This window comes from Terrapene carolina, unplaced genomic scaffold (genome assembly GCF_002925995.2).
Source record: "Terrapene carolina triunguis isolate 2854851 unplaced genomic scaffold, T_m_triunguis-2.0 Scaffold31, whole genome shotgun sequence".
Lineage (NCBI taxonomy): Eukaryota > Metazoa > Chordata > Testudines > Emydidae > Terrapene > Terrapene triunguis.
Window position 1 is genome coordinate 71,181 of NW_020664382.1, and position 17,507 is coordinate 88,687.

Genomic DNA, 17,507 nt, shown 5'->3' on the forward strand with positions numbered 1-17,507 from the left:
CAAACGCTCCCCCTTGATTGGCCAGCCTTGCCCACCGTCTGCTCCTCAAACACGCGCTCGCCCCCCCGCAGCTACCGAGCTGGCCCAGGCACCCATGGGGGCGGGGCCCACCCGCTTAGGCGCAGCTCAGGGTAGGGGGTGCCCCGCCCCTTAACAACGGAGAGGCTGCCCCTCCCCCAGCGGGCCCGACGCCCACGCGGCCGCGGGCAGCGGTTCCAACCAAGCCCGGAACCCGCCAGACTCCGCCCCTCGCCGATGTGGGACTGGGAGGGCGGGGCGTTCAGGGGAGTCACGTGGCGCGGAGACGCGTGGCTGGTGGCGGCGCCGCCGAGCTCCTCGCGCCGCGCGGCAGAGGGGCGAGGCCGGCACTATGAAGCGGAGCGCGCGCCCCGCAGGGGACGGGCAGGTAGAGCGGGCGGCGCCACCCGCCTTCCCGCGCGGCCCCCGCTCCCCCGCCGCGCAAACCCCGGGGAGGCGGCAGCGAGGGGCCCGGCCTAGGCCTCCCGCCCACAAAGTGGGGGGCGGGGCGTGTCCCCAGGTGGTGGCGGGGGAGCAGCGCCCTGACCCAGGCTGTGCAGTGCAGGGAGGCCCAGGGGCGCTGAGAGAAACGCTGGAGAAACAATCTGCCCAGGGAGGGGTGGCCTGACTGCCTAGGGGATGGAGGTGACTTTAAAGTGTGGAGAGAAATGTTGCAGGGCGGTTCTTGCACGTGGGAGTTTTTGATCTTACACAGACCTGAAAAAGAGCTATAAGCTCGAAAACGTGTCTCTCTCACCAAAAGAAGTTGGCCCATTAAAAGAGATTACCTCACCCACCTTGTGTCCCTAGTTACTTATGAAGCAGCCATTGCCACATAGCAGCTGAGCACCACACGGTACCTTTGTGCATTAGCGAAATAGTAACCACGTTTTACAGATGGGGAACTGAGACACACAGTTAAATGATCTGCCCACTATTCCACAGGGAAGTTTGTGGCAGTGTCAGGAATTGATCTCAACAGGTCTTCTGAGTCTAGACTGGGGCCTTAATCACAAAACCATCCTTCTTTCCTCTGCAAAATAGTTTGTATCTAGTTACTTTCTTTTTAAAAAATATTCCAACATGTGGGAGGTTTGAAAATACTCATTTCTGAGTGGAGGAAAGAAAATTAAACTTGGCTGCTGTAACTCTCATGTTGCATGAGATGAACTATATTCACTGAGAGAACCGTAAATTAGAATTTTCTCAATTTAACGTCTCAATCCAAATGTTCCAATAACAGGCTTTTTTAAATTTAGTGTTCAATACTGAATATATCCATCTTTGATGCCAATTCCAAATTGCTTTCCATTTTTCTTAAAACTACTGATTTGCTGTTTCATCCTTGTTTGATCACTTATCTACCCAGTCCACTGATTGGTCCCACTGTTCATCTAAAGCAGGGGTCGGCAACCTTTCAGAAGTGGTGTGCCGAGTCTTCATTTATTCACTCTGATTTAAGGTTTCGCATGCCAGTCATACATTTTAACGTTTTTAGAAGGTCTCTTTCTATAAGTCTATAATATATAACTAAATTATTGTTGTATGTAAAGTAAAGAAGGTTTTTAAAATGTTTAAGAAGCTTCATTTAAAATTAAATTAAAATGCAGAGCCCCCCGGACTGGTGGCCAGGACCCGGGCAGTGTGAGTGCCACTGAAAATCAGCTCATGTGCCGCCTTCTGCACGCGTGCCATAGGTTGCCTACCCCTGATCTAAAGTCTTGCTGCCCCATTTATCTTCCCCTCCCTCTGAGTCCCTTGAGATTTAATTCATTTTAATATTTATTATTTGTAATATGGTAGCACTTAGAGACCCCAATGTTGTTGATGGGCACTGTACAAACATATGACAAAGAGATGCTCTCTGCCCTGAAAAGCTTACAGTCTATGTAAAGAATGTTACTTTAATATTTTCATTTTCACTCTGTTGCCTGAACCAGAACAACTGGGATTTTGTTAAATGCAAGACAGCACGGGTGTGTTTTTGAAGTGGGGGTGGTGGTTGGGGGGAACTGCAAAAGAAACAATCAAAATGAGAAGTAAGGGAAGCATAGAAAAAGAGAGAAGAGAAAGAGGAGGAAGCAAGCAACCAAGAAGGGAGAGGAAATAATAGAAAAGGTGTGGGAGACATACAAATGCCATAGGTGTTGTCCTGATAGTTTAGTGGCAATGCATACTTGGAATGACCCTCACTCCCTCATCCAGCTGGAGGTGGGAATGTTGCAGAGACAGCTTAGCACTTTAGGGAAAAGGCTACATGTATAGTTCTTTAGCAACCCCTTGTGGCTGACTGAAGGAAGTTTGTATGCAGTGTTGTAGTCATGCTGGTCCCAGGATATTAGAGACAAGGTGGGTGAGGTAATATATTTTATTGCGCCAACTTCTGTTGGTGATAGAGACACGTTTTTGAGCTTAAACAGAGCTCTTCTTCAGAAGGAAGTTTGACAGGTTTGAGGGGGAACTGTTTTCACTAGAGGTTTCTTGCCAACATGGTAGTTGCTGGCTTATTTTAAACATTAACTGACCAGTGTGGGCATGCAGCTGTTTGTTAGGGCAGGTGGATTTGCAAGGCAAGAGGTGATAGTCAGTTGCCTATCTATTTGCAAATTTTTCAGGGTTACTATCTGAACATCACTGACTAGTACACATCAAATAAAGATTGGGGGATTTCAACATATCTCTAGTTTTGTGTCCTTTTTGGTAGGTGAGGTAGTCCCCATAATGCAAGGTTCTTGGAGAGGGAGAAGGGGGGAAATTAAGGTTCCTGGAAGGATGTTCCCTCCTGTCCCCCCTAAAAGAGCAGAATTTAAATAAAAAGGGGAAACAAGAGGGGAGAGAGAGACAACAAGAGAGACTTGTGGAAATGGACGGGATTGTAAGTAAAAAATTAGACACATATAATACAAAATGATCAGAGTAGAAGAGAGTAAGAAATATGTTGCTTCATTCTAGGGAGAAAAAATTTGTGGGTTTTTTTTAGCACCCAGTCTAGTCCTTGGATGTAACATAAATATTATAATTGGATTGGTGGTTGAAATAAGCAAAATATCACTCTGAAATTTTGCAATCCTGCCTTTTGAAAGCATGTTGGAGAACAGATATTCCAGACAAAGAAAACTGAATCTCTTAGTGATAACTCTTGAATGTACAGCAGAGTTTTCAAGACAGTGCAATGTGCACCTTCACCGCTGAGATTAGAGTTCAGTCCTCAGTTTATTTTGGAACTGAGATTTTTTTTTTTAAATCATGGGTTTTTTTTTTAAAACAGCTAATTTTCTCAGGCTGCAGAGTAGAAATGGATGCTATAGTAATAGTTAGGTACAAGAAGAGGAATTGCATGACTGTTACTGGTCTAAACTCAGAATTTGCTTGTGTGTGTTTTTGGTTCATCATGAATGTTAATTTAATTTTTTTTTATTTAATTGATCTTTTGTGGTGAATAGAAATATTTCCAGTAGAACAACTATTATAGCAACATGGTTGGGGGGTGGTTCAGAAAACTTCTGAGTTCATTTAAAAATATGAAAGGTACAGCATAAGCCTTAGGACATTCTAAATACAGTAGTTCAGCATGTGTATGACACTTGCTATTTTCAAAGTCCCATGCTTTAAAAGACCACTAGATAACATTTCCTTTCAAAATAAAATTCTGTATTTCTGAACAGATATTGAACGGAGGGAGATGCATTTGTGGGAGTGAAGGAAGGATGTGTAACTAGAATACAAATGAGAGAATATTGCAGAGTAACAAAGATATCTGTGGTCTGTTCCATGTTTCAGAAGGCTGAGACCAAAGAGGAATTTGTTAAAGTCAGAAAGAGAGATTTGGAGAGATTGACAACTGAAGTGATGCAGTTACGAGACTTCCTACCTAGAATACTGAATGGAGATGTCTTGGAGAGCTTCCAGAAATTGGATGTTATTGAAACAAGTAAGTTGCACCACATTAGCAGGAATCATAAATACTTCCAACACTGTTTAGAACAAACACAGCCCAGTTTGTACAGATGGCTATAGATTTTTGTTGACACATTTTGCTTAAATATTTTGTTAAAGGATAACCCTGGTGTTTTTTAAAATTTCAGAATTAGCTAGACATATGTCAATCAATTAAATTTTTTTAAAATCTTTTAAAATTAGTTAACTGAAGACAAAACCTTTATTGATTCACGCAAGCTACCATTTTCCTATCAAAAGACAGAAAGGAAGAGAGATTGGGACAGAAGAAACTCATTCTGCACTGAAAATCATGAGAGAAGTGCAACGGCAGATGAGGCTCCAAAGAAATTCGACCTTTTTGAACATAAGGCATATCTATCTGCTTCCCTTCAACTTTATATCACAAACTACTAGGCTCCTCCCCCCCCAGCAAAATACAGGTTTTTTGAGATGGCAGAGGGTAACCCCTTTCCTATCCAAGCTCAACAGCTGTGGAGAAGAACTGAGGGAGACCATCAAAGAGGGCCAAATAGTAGTAAAGATGGTGCTGCCAGTGGCTGTTGATGCATCGTACATGGTTGCCAGATCCATGGTCATGGCCATTACACCTACATGGCTCTTGGTTGCAGACATGTGGTATTCCGAAAGAAGTACAAACTTCTATAAAAGACTTGTCCTTCAAGGAGATGAAGTACTTCAGTAACCAGATGGATGAAGTGCTCCATTCCTTCAAAGATTCAAGAGCTCTGCTGAGGTCAGTAGTAAACTATTCTCCAGTACCATACTATAAGCTGTTCTAATACCAGCTCCTACACGACAAAGAATGTTATCCTACCCCCATAACTGCCAAGCAGAATAACCATCCAGGAAACAGCTTATTATTCCAGAAGAGACCCGTCATCTTCCATCGTGCACCCGAATCCCTTTCAGAGGCAGCAGGTTTGATGGGAGTGTTGGGAGCCTCATCAAGAGCAATCTGGAGTTGATCATCAGAAAATGCTTTACTCCCTTCCTGGGGGTGTGGCCAGAGATCACTGCTGACAAACGGGTGTTAAACATCATTGCTCACTGCTACCCCATCCTCTTTCATTTTTTGCACCTTACATACCACCTTCTACTGTCCCTCTTCAGGGACCCTTCTTGCGAGTGCCTGTTACAGAAAGAAGTGGCCTCTCGGAAGCCACAGAGAAGGTGCTGCAAGAGTATGGGGGTAGAGGCATGTACTTTTAATTCTTCCTTATTATGAAGAAGAAAATGGGGTTTTCGTCCTATCCTACACCCGAGGAGACCAAACAAATATGTACACTACCTCAGATTCAGGATTATTTCATCTCTTCAGGGTCAAGATCGGTTCGTGGCTCTCAACTCACAAGATAGACTTCCACATAGCCACCATCCGCCTGGCCCACAGGAAGTACCTGAGATTTACAGTGGGGCCTACTCACTAACAGAACAAGGTATTGTTATTCCGGCTCTTCACATCACCAAGAGACTTCACAAAATGCCTAACTGTGGTGATGGCAGCAGTGCACCTGAGAAAGAAGGTCATCCATATCTATTCATGGCCAGATGATGAGTTAATTGGAGGCAGCTCACGACAAGAGACATTGACAAGTTTCAGTTAAATCCTCTGTCCGTTTTCCCAGCTGTACTTCCGGGAAATGTCCCTGTGGCTCGCCGCCTCCCCAGCTCCCATTGGCTGGGAACGGCAAACCACGGCCATTGTGAGCTGTGGGGAGCCGTGCCTGCAGACGGACAACGTCAGCAAAATGTCTCGCGGCCCGCAAGCAGATTACCCTGATGGGCCGCATGTGGCCCATGGGCTGCAGATTGCCCACCACTGGCCTAATGTATACTTACTGGCCAGAGAACTTATGTCAGCATGGGACCTCAGTGTTATTCTCCTAAAACTTATGGAGCACACCTCCCGCTTTTGAGCCTGTCTCCTACTGTGCTCCATCCTCCATCTCTCAAAACAATATTTTTTGGTGGCCACCAGCCAGCAGAATGCGTGAGCTTCAGGCGCACATGACTGAACCCCCATACACATTGTTTCACACAGACAATGTGGTACTGGGATCTTATGAAGATTCATACCCAAAATGGTTTCTGAGTTCCAGTTAAGTCAATTCATTAACTTACCTCACAAAACAACACTCAAGACAAAGGAAGAAGAAACTACACAGTCTGGATGTATCCAGAGCTCTTTGAAATTATACTGACAGGAATACATTTTTCAAAATGTCCTTTAATCAGTTTTGGCTACAGCTGGTTGTTTCATCGGAAAGTTTGTCAAACTGGATAACACAAAGTGTCTTGACATGTTACCAGTTGGCTGGTGTACCTCCCCCACCAAATATTAAGGCTCACTCCATCAGAACGCAAACAACATCTTCTGCAATTGCCTTATATTTCTCAAGCATTATTCCAAATTTGGGAGAGCAGTACTCCAATTTTGATTTGATTGACACAGCTGATACTCCTCATTCATACCATCTGGAGAAGATACTGTTTGCGAGTCACGTACAGTAGGATCCACGCTGGCACATACTTGAAGAAGAAAGAATAGATATTTACCCTACAGTAACTGTGATTTCGTGAGATGATGCTCCTTCCCTGCTTGTCAGAGTCCTCAGCAGCACAGGTTTGAGTTGCAAGGGAACTGAGGGAGGATTGCACCCAGTCTGCCCTTTATGCCCTCGTGCAGGAGCATAAGGAGGCACAAGGTGCATCTGTAGCCCTGACAATCACTGCTGTTCAGAAAACATTCCGAGCTTGTGCGCAGGTGGGGCATGTGCACTTACAATAGGATCCACACTGACTGCAACATTTCGAAGAATCACAGTTACCGTAGGGTAAGTAAGTAATTCTTTCTTTGTGTGGCAGTAAATAGAGCCACTTTAAGAACATAAGAACGGCCATACTGGTCAGACCGAAGGTCCATCTAGCCTAGCATCCTGTCTTTCGACAGTGGCCAATGCCGGGTGCCCCAGAGGGAATGAACAGAACAGGTAATCATCAAGTGATCCATTCCCTGTCGTCCATTCCCAGCTTCTGGCAAACAGAGGCTAGGGACACCACCTCTGCCCATCCTGGCTAATAGCCATTGATGGACCTATCCTCCATGAATTTATCTAGTTCTTTTTTGAACCCTGTTATAGTCTTGGCCTTCACAACATCCTCTGGCAAAGAGTTCCACTGGTTGACTGTGTGTTGTGTGAAAAAATACTTCCTTTTGTTTGTTTTAAACCTGCTCTCTGTTAATTTCTTTTGGTGGCACCTAGTTCTTGTGTTATGAGAAGGAGTAAATAACACTTCCTTATTTACTTTCTCCACACCAGTCATGATTTTATAGGCCTCTACTATATCCCCCCCCCTTAGTCGTCTCTTTTCCAAGCTGAAAAGTCCCAGTCTTATTAATCTCTCCTCATACGGCAGCCGTTTCATACCACAATCATTTTTGTTGCCCTTTTCTGAATCTTTTCCAATTCCAATATATATTTTTTGAGATGAGGCAACCACATCCTTACGTAGTATTCAAGATGTGGGCAAACCATGGATTTATATAGAGGCAGTATGATATTTTCTATCTTATTATCTATTCCTTTCTTAATGATGCCCAACATTCTGTTTGCTTTTTTGACTGCCGCTGCACATTGAGTGGATGTTTCCAGAGAATTATCCATAATGACTCCAAGATCTCTTTCTTGAGTGGTAACAGCTAATTTAGACCCCATCATTTTATATGTATAGTTGGGATTATGTTTTCCAATGTGCATTACTTTGCATTTATCAACATTGAATGTCATCTGCCATTTTGTTGCCCAGTCACCCAGTTTTGAGAGATCCTTTTGTGGCTCTTTGCAGTCTGCGTGGGACTTCACTATCTTGAGTAGTTTTATATCATCTGCAAATTTTGTTACCTCATTGTTTACCCCTTTTTCCAGATCATTTATGAATATGTTAAATAGGACTGGTCCCAGAACAGACCCCTGGGGGACACCACTATTTACCTCTCTCCATTCTGAAAATGGACCATTTATTCCTATCATTTGTTTCCTATCTTTTAACCAGTTACCAATCCATGAGATGACTTTCCCTCTTATCCCATGACTGCTTACTTTGCTTAAGAGCCCTTGGTGAGGAACCTTGTCAAAGGCTTTCTGAAAATCTAAATACACTATATCAATTGGATTCCCCCTTGTCCACATGCTTGTTGACCCCCTCAAAGAATTCTAGTAGATTGGTGAGGCATGATTTCCCTTTACAAAAACCATGTTGACTATTCCCCAACCAATTATGTTCATCTCTGTGTCTGACAGTTTAGTTCTTTACTATAGTTTCAACCAGTTTGCCGGCCTGTAATTGCTGGGGTCACCTCTGGAGCCACTTCGTTCTTTCCCAGTGAATTGTGGGAGAACTAGTCTGTCCTTCTGAGCACATGGGGGGAATTGTGAGACGGCACTGGAGGAAGTTTTTAAAATTAAATTTTTCCCTTCAGAATTTCACAGTTCGTTATTCAAATATGAGAGAAATTAATATTTAAAGTGATTATTCAGTTAACTAAGTGGTACTCTATGTTCAGAGAGGAGACCTGGTCCTGGTCTCTCATTCTGCAGATTGCAGTGGGTGAGACTGTCCTATGAAGACAGCCCACCTAGTGATGCAGGCTAGTTTGAAGTGGCATGGGGCTAATCTCTTGATTTGTTAGCATTATAATTGTGATGGGTTGGATCACAGAAACCCCCTTGGGGCTGCCAGCTGATGTGCCAAGACTACTTCTGCCCCTGCTTTCCCTGCCCGCTTGGGACTCCAGCACCCTGTCTTGTTGAGCCAGACACGCCAGTTTGCGCCAACACAGACCCAGGGTCTGAACCACGTGCCCCAAAGCTGCAGACTTAACTGAAAGCAATTTAAGAAGTGTTCTTGTCTTTAACACTCAGATGCCCATATAAAGCTTAAACAGGGTTTATCTCATAAATTGTTCCCCCTCTATAACACTGATAGAGAGATATGCACAGCTGTTTGCTCTCCCCCCCCCTCCCCCGGTATTAATACATACTCAGGGTTAATTAGTAAGTAAAAAGTGATTGTATTAAATATAGAAAGTAGGATTTAAGTGGTTCCAAGTAATAGCAGACAGAACAAAGTGAATTACCAAGCAAAATAAAATAGAACACGCAAGTCTATGTCTAATACAGTAAGAAAACTGAATACAGATAAAAACCTCACCCTCAGAGGAATTCCAGTAAGCTTCCTTTTACAGACTAGTCTCCTTCTAGTCTGGGTCCAGCAATCACTCACACCCCCTGTAGTTACTCTCCTTTGTTCCAGTTTCTTTCAGGTATTCTTGGGGGTGGAGAGGCTATCTCTTTAGCCAACTGAAGACCAAATGGAGGGGTTTAAATAGACTTTCTCTTGTGGGTGGAGACCCCCTCCTCTCTCCTATGCAAAGTCCAGCTCCAAGATGGAGTTTTGGAGTCACATGGGCAAGTCACATGTCCATGCATGACTCAGTTTTTACAGGCAGCCGCCATTGTGTACATGTTACCCTGAATGTTCTCAGGTAGACTTCTTATGTGGATTGGAGGCTTCCAAGATTCATTGTCCTTTAAGTGTTTCTTGATTGGGCACTTAATTTGCACATTCCTTTCTCAAGAAGCTGACCAAATGCTTTACTAAGGCCACTTAGAAATCAAGCAAGTACACAGCCAATATTTATAACTTCGAACACAACAATGACACATGCATACAAATAGGATGAATATATTCAGTAGAGCATAACCTTTACATAGATATGTTACATAGCATATGTAGCATAAAACATTCCAGTTATATCATATATACATTCATAAGGATATTTCCATGAAGCCTTATGGGGTGCAACGTCACAATAATAATTTGCACTTGATTTCTATTTATTACAGCAAAGCACTTTAAATAAAATCATATTTCTAATAAATTTGGAGATCAGTTTCTCTTATTTAACTGTTTTTCTTTTTTCTTTAAAGCAATCATGGATCAGTTTTAGCCAGCTCTATAAAGATATGCGTAGCATTTATCTAGTGTTCCACAAACATTAATACATTTGGAGTGCTTGTACTACATTTTTTAATTGTTCACATACTTCATCCCCATAGATTAAATCAACATTTACTTCTAGTTGGTATTGGTATTTTCCTCATCTTTGCCACTAAAGTTGAGGGCAAAGACTCCAGATAATCTGCAGATTATGAAAACTAATAAAAAATAGAAAATGAACGACATTAAATATAAAGTTAATATTCTAGGCAAAAGGGAGCTCAGTTTCAACATAGCTTACTGTACCCTGTTGTGGTCAAGTAAGAGAGATTTGATCCTTCACCGTGAATTCTCATGTATTTCCTGGTTTAAATCTAAAACTTCATGTTCATTTAATAGATTTTTTTGTAATAGTTGTTTAATAATGTGACACATGGTTATAGTCCCAGTTGGCCACAAGGAGGAGGCCTGACACAACCAAATATTAAAGCAGACTCTTCAAATTGCATTTGGCAGAATCTTCATGCTTAGTATAAGGTAGCTGCTTGTAACTTCTTATTGTTTAATTTTTTAAAATTATTTTTTGCAGACATGGAGAAAAGAGAGCAAGAACTAGAGCAGGTAAGAATGGATTGTGAACACTTCAAAGCCCGTCTGGAAACAGCCCAAGCAGATTGCATGAGGGAGAAAAAGGTACATTTGTTCACAAAAAAGTAAGCTATGATCTGTATGCTTGAGTTTTAGTAAGAAGTGCAGGGAAATACCAGTTCAGCACTTGAACCTTGCAAGATATAATATCTCTTCAAGTATATGGCTTCTGGACAGCCTGGAAAACTGTTGGGCATTGAGTTCATATAGCCAAATAATATGTAAATTGTGCACCTAAAAGTTCTACGTTAATACTTTTTATATGAAAGATTGTCTAGAACAGAAAGATCCATATGATAAGAGTAGTAAAATGAAACACGGCTGTAGTACTAATAATTATTTGAAGCTGGAATCTTAAAGGGAAACAAATTCACACTTCTGTCTGAATTTCTTTACCGCTTGTTATAAATGTCTCTAAAATAACTAATTACGTATTATTCCTATAAATGGAGTTGGGGGGGAAGCTAAATATGTTTGATAATTGTGTTCCGAGATCTCTCCTTTTTTTCAAACATAAAATTACACCTGAATTGGTATAATAAAGAGATTGTCTCTCAGTTATACATGTATGTGTTGCATAGTCTACAGGAGGTTCAGAATAATTTGATTTTTTTATATTGTATGTGCCACAATTGTTACATGTCACAGGATGAATTTAGGACAGTTTTATCCTTAAATATGAATTTCCTTAATTTTTTTTTAGATTGACTCTTTTTGAATCTGGTTTAACACACAGCACTGCAAATCTACATAAATGTGCTCTTTGTATCAAGATTGAGAAACACACTGCTTGGGTGTTCTCAAAGCTTGTTGCAAGATCTTTTCAGATAGTTGACATCAAGAGCTGTTTGGAGGAATTAGTCCCTTGAATTTAATATAACATTTCTATAATATGTCTGTTTCAAAAGGGAAAATACATAGAATATAACACAGGCATTGCTATGCACAAAATATTGAACAAAACCGGCCCCAGGACCGACCCTTGGGGCACTCCGCTTGATACTGGCTACCAACTAGACATGGAGCCATTGATCACTACCCGTTGAGCCCGACAATCTAGCCAGCTTTCTGTCCACCTTATAGTCCATTCATCCAGCCCATACTTCTTTAACTTGCCGGCAAGAATACTGTGGGAGACCGTATCAAAAGCTTTGCTAAAGTCAAGGAATAACACGTCCACTGCTTTCCCCTCATCCACAGAGCCAGTTATCTCATCATAGAAGGCAATTAGGTTAGTCAGGCATGACTTGCCCTTGGTGAATCCATGCTGTCTGTTTCCTGATCACTTTCCTCTCCTCTAAGTGCTTCAGAATTGATTCCTTGAGGACCTGCTCCATGATTTTTCCAGGGACTGAGGTGAGGCTGACTGGCCTGTAGTTCCCTGGATCCTCCTCCTTCCGTTTTTTAAAGATGGGCACTACATTAGCCTTTTTCCAGTCATCCGGGACCTCCCCCGATTGCCATGAGTTTTCAAAGATAATGGCCAATGGCTCCGCAATCACATCTGCCAATTCCTTTAGCACCCTCGGATGCAGTGCATCCGGCCCCATGGACTTGTGCTCGTCCCGGGAGGGGGGCCGTCAGGGAACGGGGGGGTTGGATGGGGCAGGAGTCGGGGGGGCCATCAGGGGGCGAGAAGCGGGGGGGGGGGATGATAGGGGGCAGGGCCGGGCCACGCCTGGCTGTTTGGGGAGGCACAGCCTCCCCTAACCGGCCCTCCATACAATTTCCGAAACCCAGTGTGGCCCTCAGGCCAAAAAGTTTGCCTGCCCCTGTGCCAGCTGCACCTCCAAGTGTGATTTGGCCTTCCTGATTTCACTCCTGCATGCCTGAGCAATATTTTTATACTCCTCCCTGGTCATTTGTCCAATCTTCCACTTCTTGTAAGCTTCTTTTTTGCGTTTAAGATCAGCAAGGATTTCACTGTTAAGACAAGCTGGTCGCCTGCCATATTTACTATTCTTTCTACACATTGGGATGGTTTGTTCCTGCAACCTCAATAAGGATTCTTTAAAATACAGCCAGATCTCCTGGACTCCTTTCCCCCTCATGTTATTCTCCCAGGGGATCCTGCCCATCAGTTCCCTGAGGGAGTCAAAGTCTGCGTTTCTGAAGTCCAGGGTCCTTATTCTGCTGCTCTCCTTTCTTCCTTGTGTCAGGATCCTGAACTTGACCATCTCATGGTCACTGCCTCCCAGGTTCCCATCCACTTTTGCTTCCCCTACTAATTCTTCCCTGTTTGTGAGCAGCAGGTCAAGAAGAGCTCTGCCCCTAGTTATGCATTATTTTTAGAGCTTCATCCTCCTGAAGTTCTAGTAGTTCCATTTCTATAGCAGATGTTTCTGTAATCACGGTTTTGGGAATCGGACAGCCATCGTTGATCACATCAACCTTGAAAGGGTTTACAAGAAAGGCGAAGCAGGATCTCAGCTTCTGCAAGTCTTCAAACCTGGACTGAAAGTATCAAGCAGTCCTTGTCAATTACCTCTGTATTCCTCGAGTTTGTGATCTTCTACTTCAATTTCAGGGAATGTTTTTACCCTACTCTTGAGTTGGGGAAAGTGATTGAAGTCTCTTGACACTATGTTGCTGAAGCTTTAACTTGTTCTGGAAGCTGAATACTGTCTGAGTAAGGTCAGAAATAATCTTATCCTTCCCTTGGAGTGCCAAATTGAAAGTTTGCAGATGCTGCATAATATCCGCGAAAAACATCAGATTCTGCATCCATTGCTCATCTTTCAGTTTTGGATAGGACTTTTCTTTTTCTTCAAGGAAAGCATTGAAAGGCTCCAGCAGTTCCACAAACTTATTTAAGACATTGCTGGTTGATAACCACCTCACAATACAGTAGAAAGAGATGTCATTAGGTTTGTCTTCAAGATCCAGCTTTTCAATGAAATTTTTGAGCTGTTGATGATTCTTCCCATTCGAGCAGATGAAATTGACAAATTCTAGGACCGTTTTTGTAATATTTTTGTACTTGAAGTATCTGCCTATGAGATGTTTACAGTGGATGATAAAATGAACAGGGAGAAACTCTGGAAATTTGGGATTGCTTTTCAAGAGTCCGATAAGGCCTACTTTCCCCCCCTACCATGGCAGGTACTCCATCCATTGCTACACTGACAAGTTTATCCAGTGGTACATCGGCATTTGTCAATGCTTTGTCAAGTGCATTCTTTATGTCAACACCACGGGTTGTTTCTTTTAGCGCCACTAAGTCCAACATTTCTTCTTTCACAATTACATCCACGGAAACATAGCGAACAAATATAGCTAGTTGTGGTCTATCTTGTATATCGTGGATTCATTGACAGGTGGAATGCTAGAGAATTCTTTAGATCGTTTTGCATCTTGCATGCAACATCAGCACTGATCTGGGAGATCCGCCTCTCCATAGGGTGGTGCGAAATTGGAATTTGCTTTATTGGTTGTTGAAGTTTTGTGTTACTTGGATCTAAAATTGCAACCACTTCTGCAGTATTCTTCTTAACAAATTCTCCATCACAAAATGGACATTTAGCACAAGCGATATTCCATGACATAACAAAACTAGCTTTGGTCATTGTGTCAGCTTCCTTACTGAACACAGAAAGTAGTTGACTGTTTAGGCGTGATTTTATTGCAGTTAGCTTGTTCTTCCTTAATTCTGATTCAGGAGTGTATTTAGACAAAAAGTTATTATGATTAGTTTTGTGGTGAGGTTTCAAGTTGCTCACTTTGTAGTGAGTGAGCAATGCTCTGCAGATAAGGCACAGGGGTTTACCACCTTTAACAGTGAATGCAAATTCTTCCTCTCATTCTGGCTTAAAACTTCAGTTTTCTTCATACTTGCGTTTCTTACAATTTGAAGATGTCATTGTCATCCACGAAATTAACGGAGGGTTAACACTTAAATCTAAAACTATTGAAATCTGAATTATGAACAGTAAACACAGCCTATGTTGTGCAGAATGTGGGGAGATCCCAAGCAAGGAGGTCCACACAGTACTATGTGAAGCAATTTCCTGTTATAATGGGCATGTGCAGCTGAAATCCCGAGCCTGGGCACCTCCTGCAGGACTGGACTCCCAAGCACCGGCTCTTCCCATGGGGCTACAAACCCATGTATCAGCTCTTCCCAGTGAGGCTGCAGCCCCGTGCACTGGCTTTTCCTGGCGGAGCTGCAGACCCGTGCACTGGCTCTTCCTGGTGGGGCTGCAGCCCTGAGCCTCTGCTCCTCTGGCGGGGCGACAGCCCCGAGCTCTGTGATCCGCACTCAAACTCTTAAAGAGCTGCATTTTGGCCACGCCTCTTATAGTAATTTCATCTAGACCACTTTTCCCTAGTTTGCTTATGAAAATGTCGTGGGGGATTGTGTCAAAAGCCTTACTAAAAATCAAGATATATCACAACTAGAGCTTCCCCCTATTCAGTAGACCAGTAACCCTGTCAAAGAAGGAAATTAGGTTGGTTTGGCATGATTTGTTCTTGACAAATCCATGTTGGCTGTTCCTTCTAATCCTGTTATCCTCCAGGTGCGTATCAACTGATTGTTTAATAATTTGTTCCAGTATCTTTCCAAGTGTCAAATTAGGCTGATTGGTCTATAATTCCCCGGGTCCTCTTTGTTCTCCTTTTAAAAGAAAGGTACCATGGTTGCCTTTCTTTAGTCTTCTGTGACCTCAGCCTCCTCCAGGAGATCTTGAAGATAATTGCCAATGATGCCAAGATTGCTTCAGCTAGTTCCATAAACACCCTAGGATGAATTTCATCGGGTCCTGCTGACTTGAATACATCCAGCTTTTCTAAATATTCTTTAACCTGTTTTTTCCCTATTTTGGCTTGCATTCCTTCCGCCTTGTTGATAATATTAATACTCTTTTCTTGGTCAAGAATGAATAATCGTTTTGTAGTCCACTGTTTTTTCACAAACTTAGATAACTGTGATGTCCCGGGTCTCGAACCCAGGCTCTAGGAATCCCCAGACAGCTGCACCATCCTGACCTCCACCCAATAACTATGGAAACCTGGTGTGCTTGAGCAGCTACTAGGGCTGTAGCCTCAGCCAAGGCAACACCTATGGGAACTCTGATTGGAGGATCGCCCACCTCCACCAGGAGGAGGAACAGGAAGTTTGTCTGAGTAACAAGGTGGTGTCCTGTTGTGGCTGCATTGGACCCTGCTTGTTTCTGCTTACTGTACCCAACCCTGTTCCTGCCTTGGCTCCTGTACCCTCTTGTGCGCCTGCTCCTTGCTTGATCCTTGCCTCTCCTCCTGTCTTTGCGCCTCACCTCCCAACCGCATTGATCAGTCCTGGCTGTGACCCTGACTCCTGCTCTGACTACTAGGCCAAACTGCCTACGTCTCTGTCCCTAACAATAACGTCTTTAGGAAATTAAGACACCCTCTGAACCTGAGCAAAATTGGAAGCATAAATGTCATCTTTGGTTCACTACTGTCATCTTAACTAATCACTTTTTAGTTACGTAGTTTATCACTGTTGTAGTCATGAAGTTTGACCCTTCTTGGAAGATGTTGCACAGCACAATAACTAGTCAGTGGTGTGCACCCACAGTAGAATTGCTTCTTGGAGGGTTGTTAGTGTGTTTTTTGCAGGGTCTGTTTATTCCCCTGATCTTGTGAATATTATTTCTGGTTTTCATTCATTTGCTATGATGTTGTTTGTGAAGGGTTTGATTTTTTTGCTGTGGCTTTGCATTCTGACAGGCTTATCCAGTTATGACATTACCAAAGTTATGTCTTATTAATCAACATCGCATTTCCCCTCCTAAGTGCAAAATGCAAACACTGAATAAATGCAATACAGAAAAGAAGAGGGATAGGAAGAAAGTTCAGTGTATTTGAGTAGAAGACTTGCTGCAAGATGGTGTCAGAAGCTAATGGATCTGATGTTGAGTTTAGAGAAAAGAGAGTAAATTCAACAAACTCATTTTTAAGTTAACAAGATTTTAATGGCTGGTTTTAATAACAGGCTGCTTTTAGTACCCCCAGAAAATGTTCCAAAAACTATTTACCAGCAACGGAAGTCCCAGATTCTTTGGTATCAGTAATTAGTGTAAGTCTATTGAGTAGACTACAGTAACAGAATATATTGTGGATTAATGCTGAAAAATCTGCTCAATACATTTGATTTGCAAAACAGTGAATCATACGTTGCATTTCCTACTGCCAGCAAATTTAATCAACACAAGGGTGGCTATAAGATGTGATGTAGGCAGCTAGATGTGGACATAGGAAAAGATCAGCAAAGTAGATTTTTAGACCAATGTGACCTGAAAGATCTAATTAAAGTAATCACTTCTAACAGTAACGTATGAATCTGTGAAGCATTGTGGATGGATAGGGGTACCATGTTATAGCAGCTTATCTTTAGGTGACTTTAACTCTTTCGGTATTTTCAACCCCACAACTTCAAAAATTTAGACAACCCCCCAAAATTGAGATCCCTAGCTTTGAAATCCTGAGCGTGGTGTTTTTCGTTTGGTTTGGTTTTTTTTAAATCATATGTTTGGCTCTGTTTTTTTTTTCCATACTCAAACTTGTTAAGAAAATATACTCCCCCCGCACTCCTCCCGCCCTTATATGTGTCGGGATGGGAAACACACAGGGCACCCACACAAACAGGATGCTTTCTTCTGACATGGACTGTACTTTCCCCATTTTTAACTCTTCAGTTGGCATGCTTTTCTTTACTGGCCCCTACTCCCTCTGCTCAAGGCACTCTCCAGTAGCCTCCCCCCCGAGAGGTGTGGTACAGCCCCCCACCACCTCCATCTCCCTGTTTCCAGTTCCTGGCACCCCAGTTGTGATGTCACTCCCCCAGCCTCTATAGCACTGCACACATTGGGATAGTCTGAGTGGCCCAGAAGCCCATACCC

At 42.9% G+C, this 17,507-nt stretch overlaps 1 protein-coding gene across 2 annotated transcripts in view; it reads left to right on the forward strand.

Annotated features, from left to right (window-relative positions):
- Nucleotides 1-323: 323 nt before the first annotated feature.
- Nucleotides 324-17,507, forward strand: part of LOC112119852 (heat shock factor 2-binding protein) — a 45,921-nt gene continuing 28,737 nt past the window's right edge. For both annotated transcript variants that reach the window (XM_026651739.1, XM_026651746.1), the window contains exons 1-3: nt 324-406; nt 3,799-3,949; nt 10,568-10,671. In XM_026651739.1, coding sequence (XP_026507524.1) covers nt 371-406; nt 3,799-3,949; nt 10,568-10,671 — 291 coding nt within the window. In that variant the 5' untranslated portion in view covers nt 324-370. The remainder of the gene's footprint in view (nt 407-3,798; nt 3,950-10,567; nt 10,672-17,507) is intronic.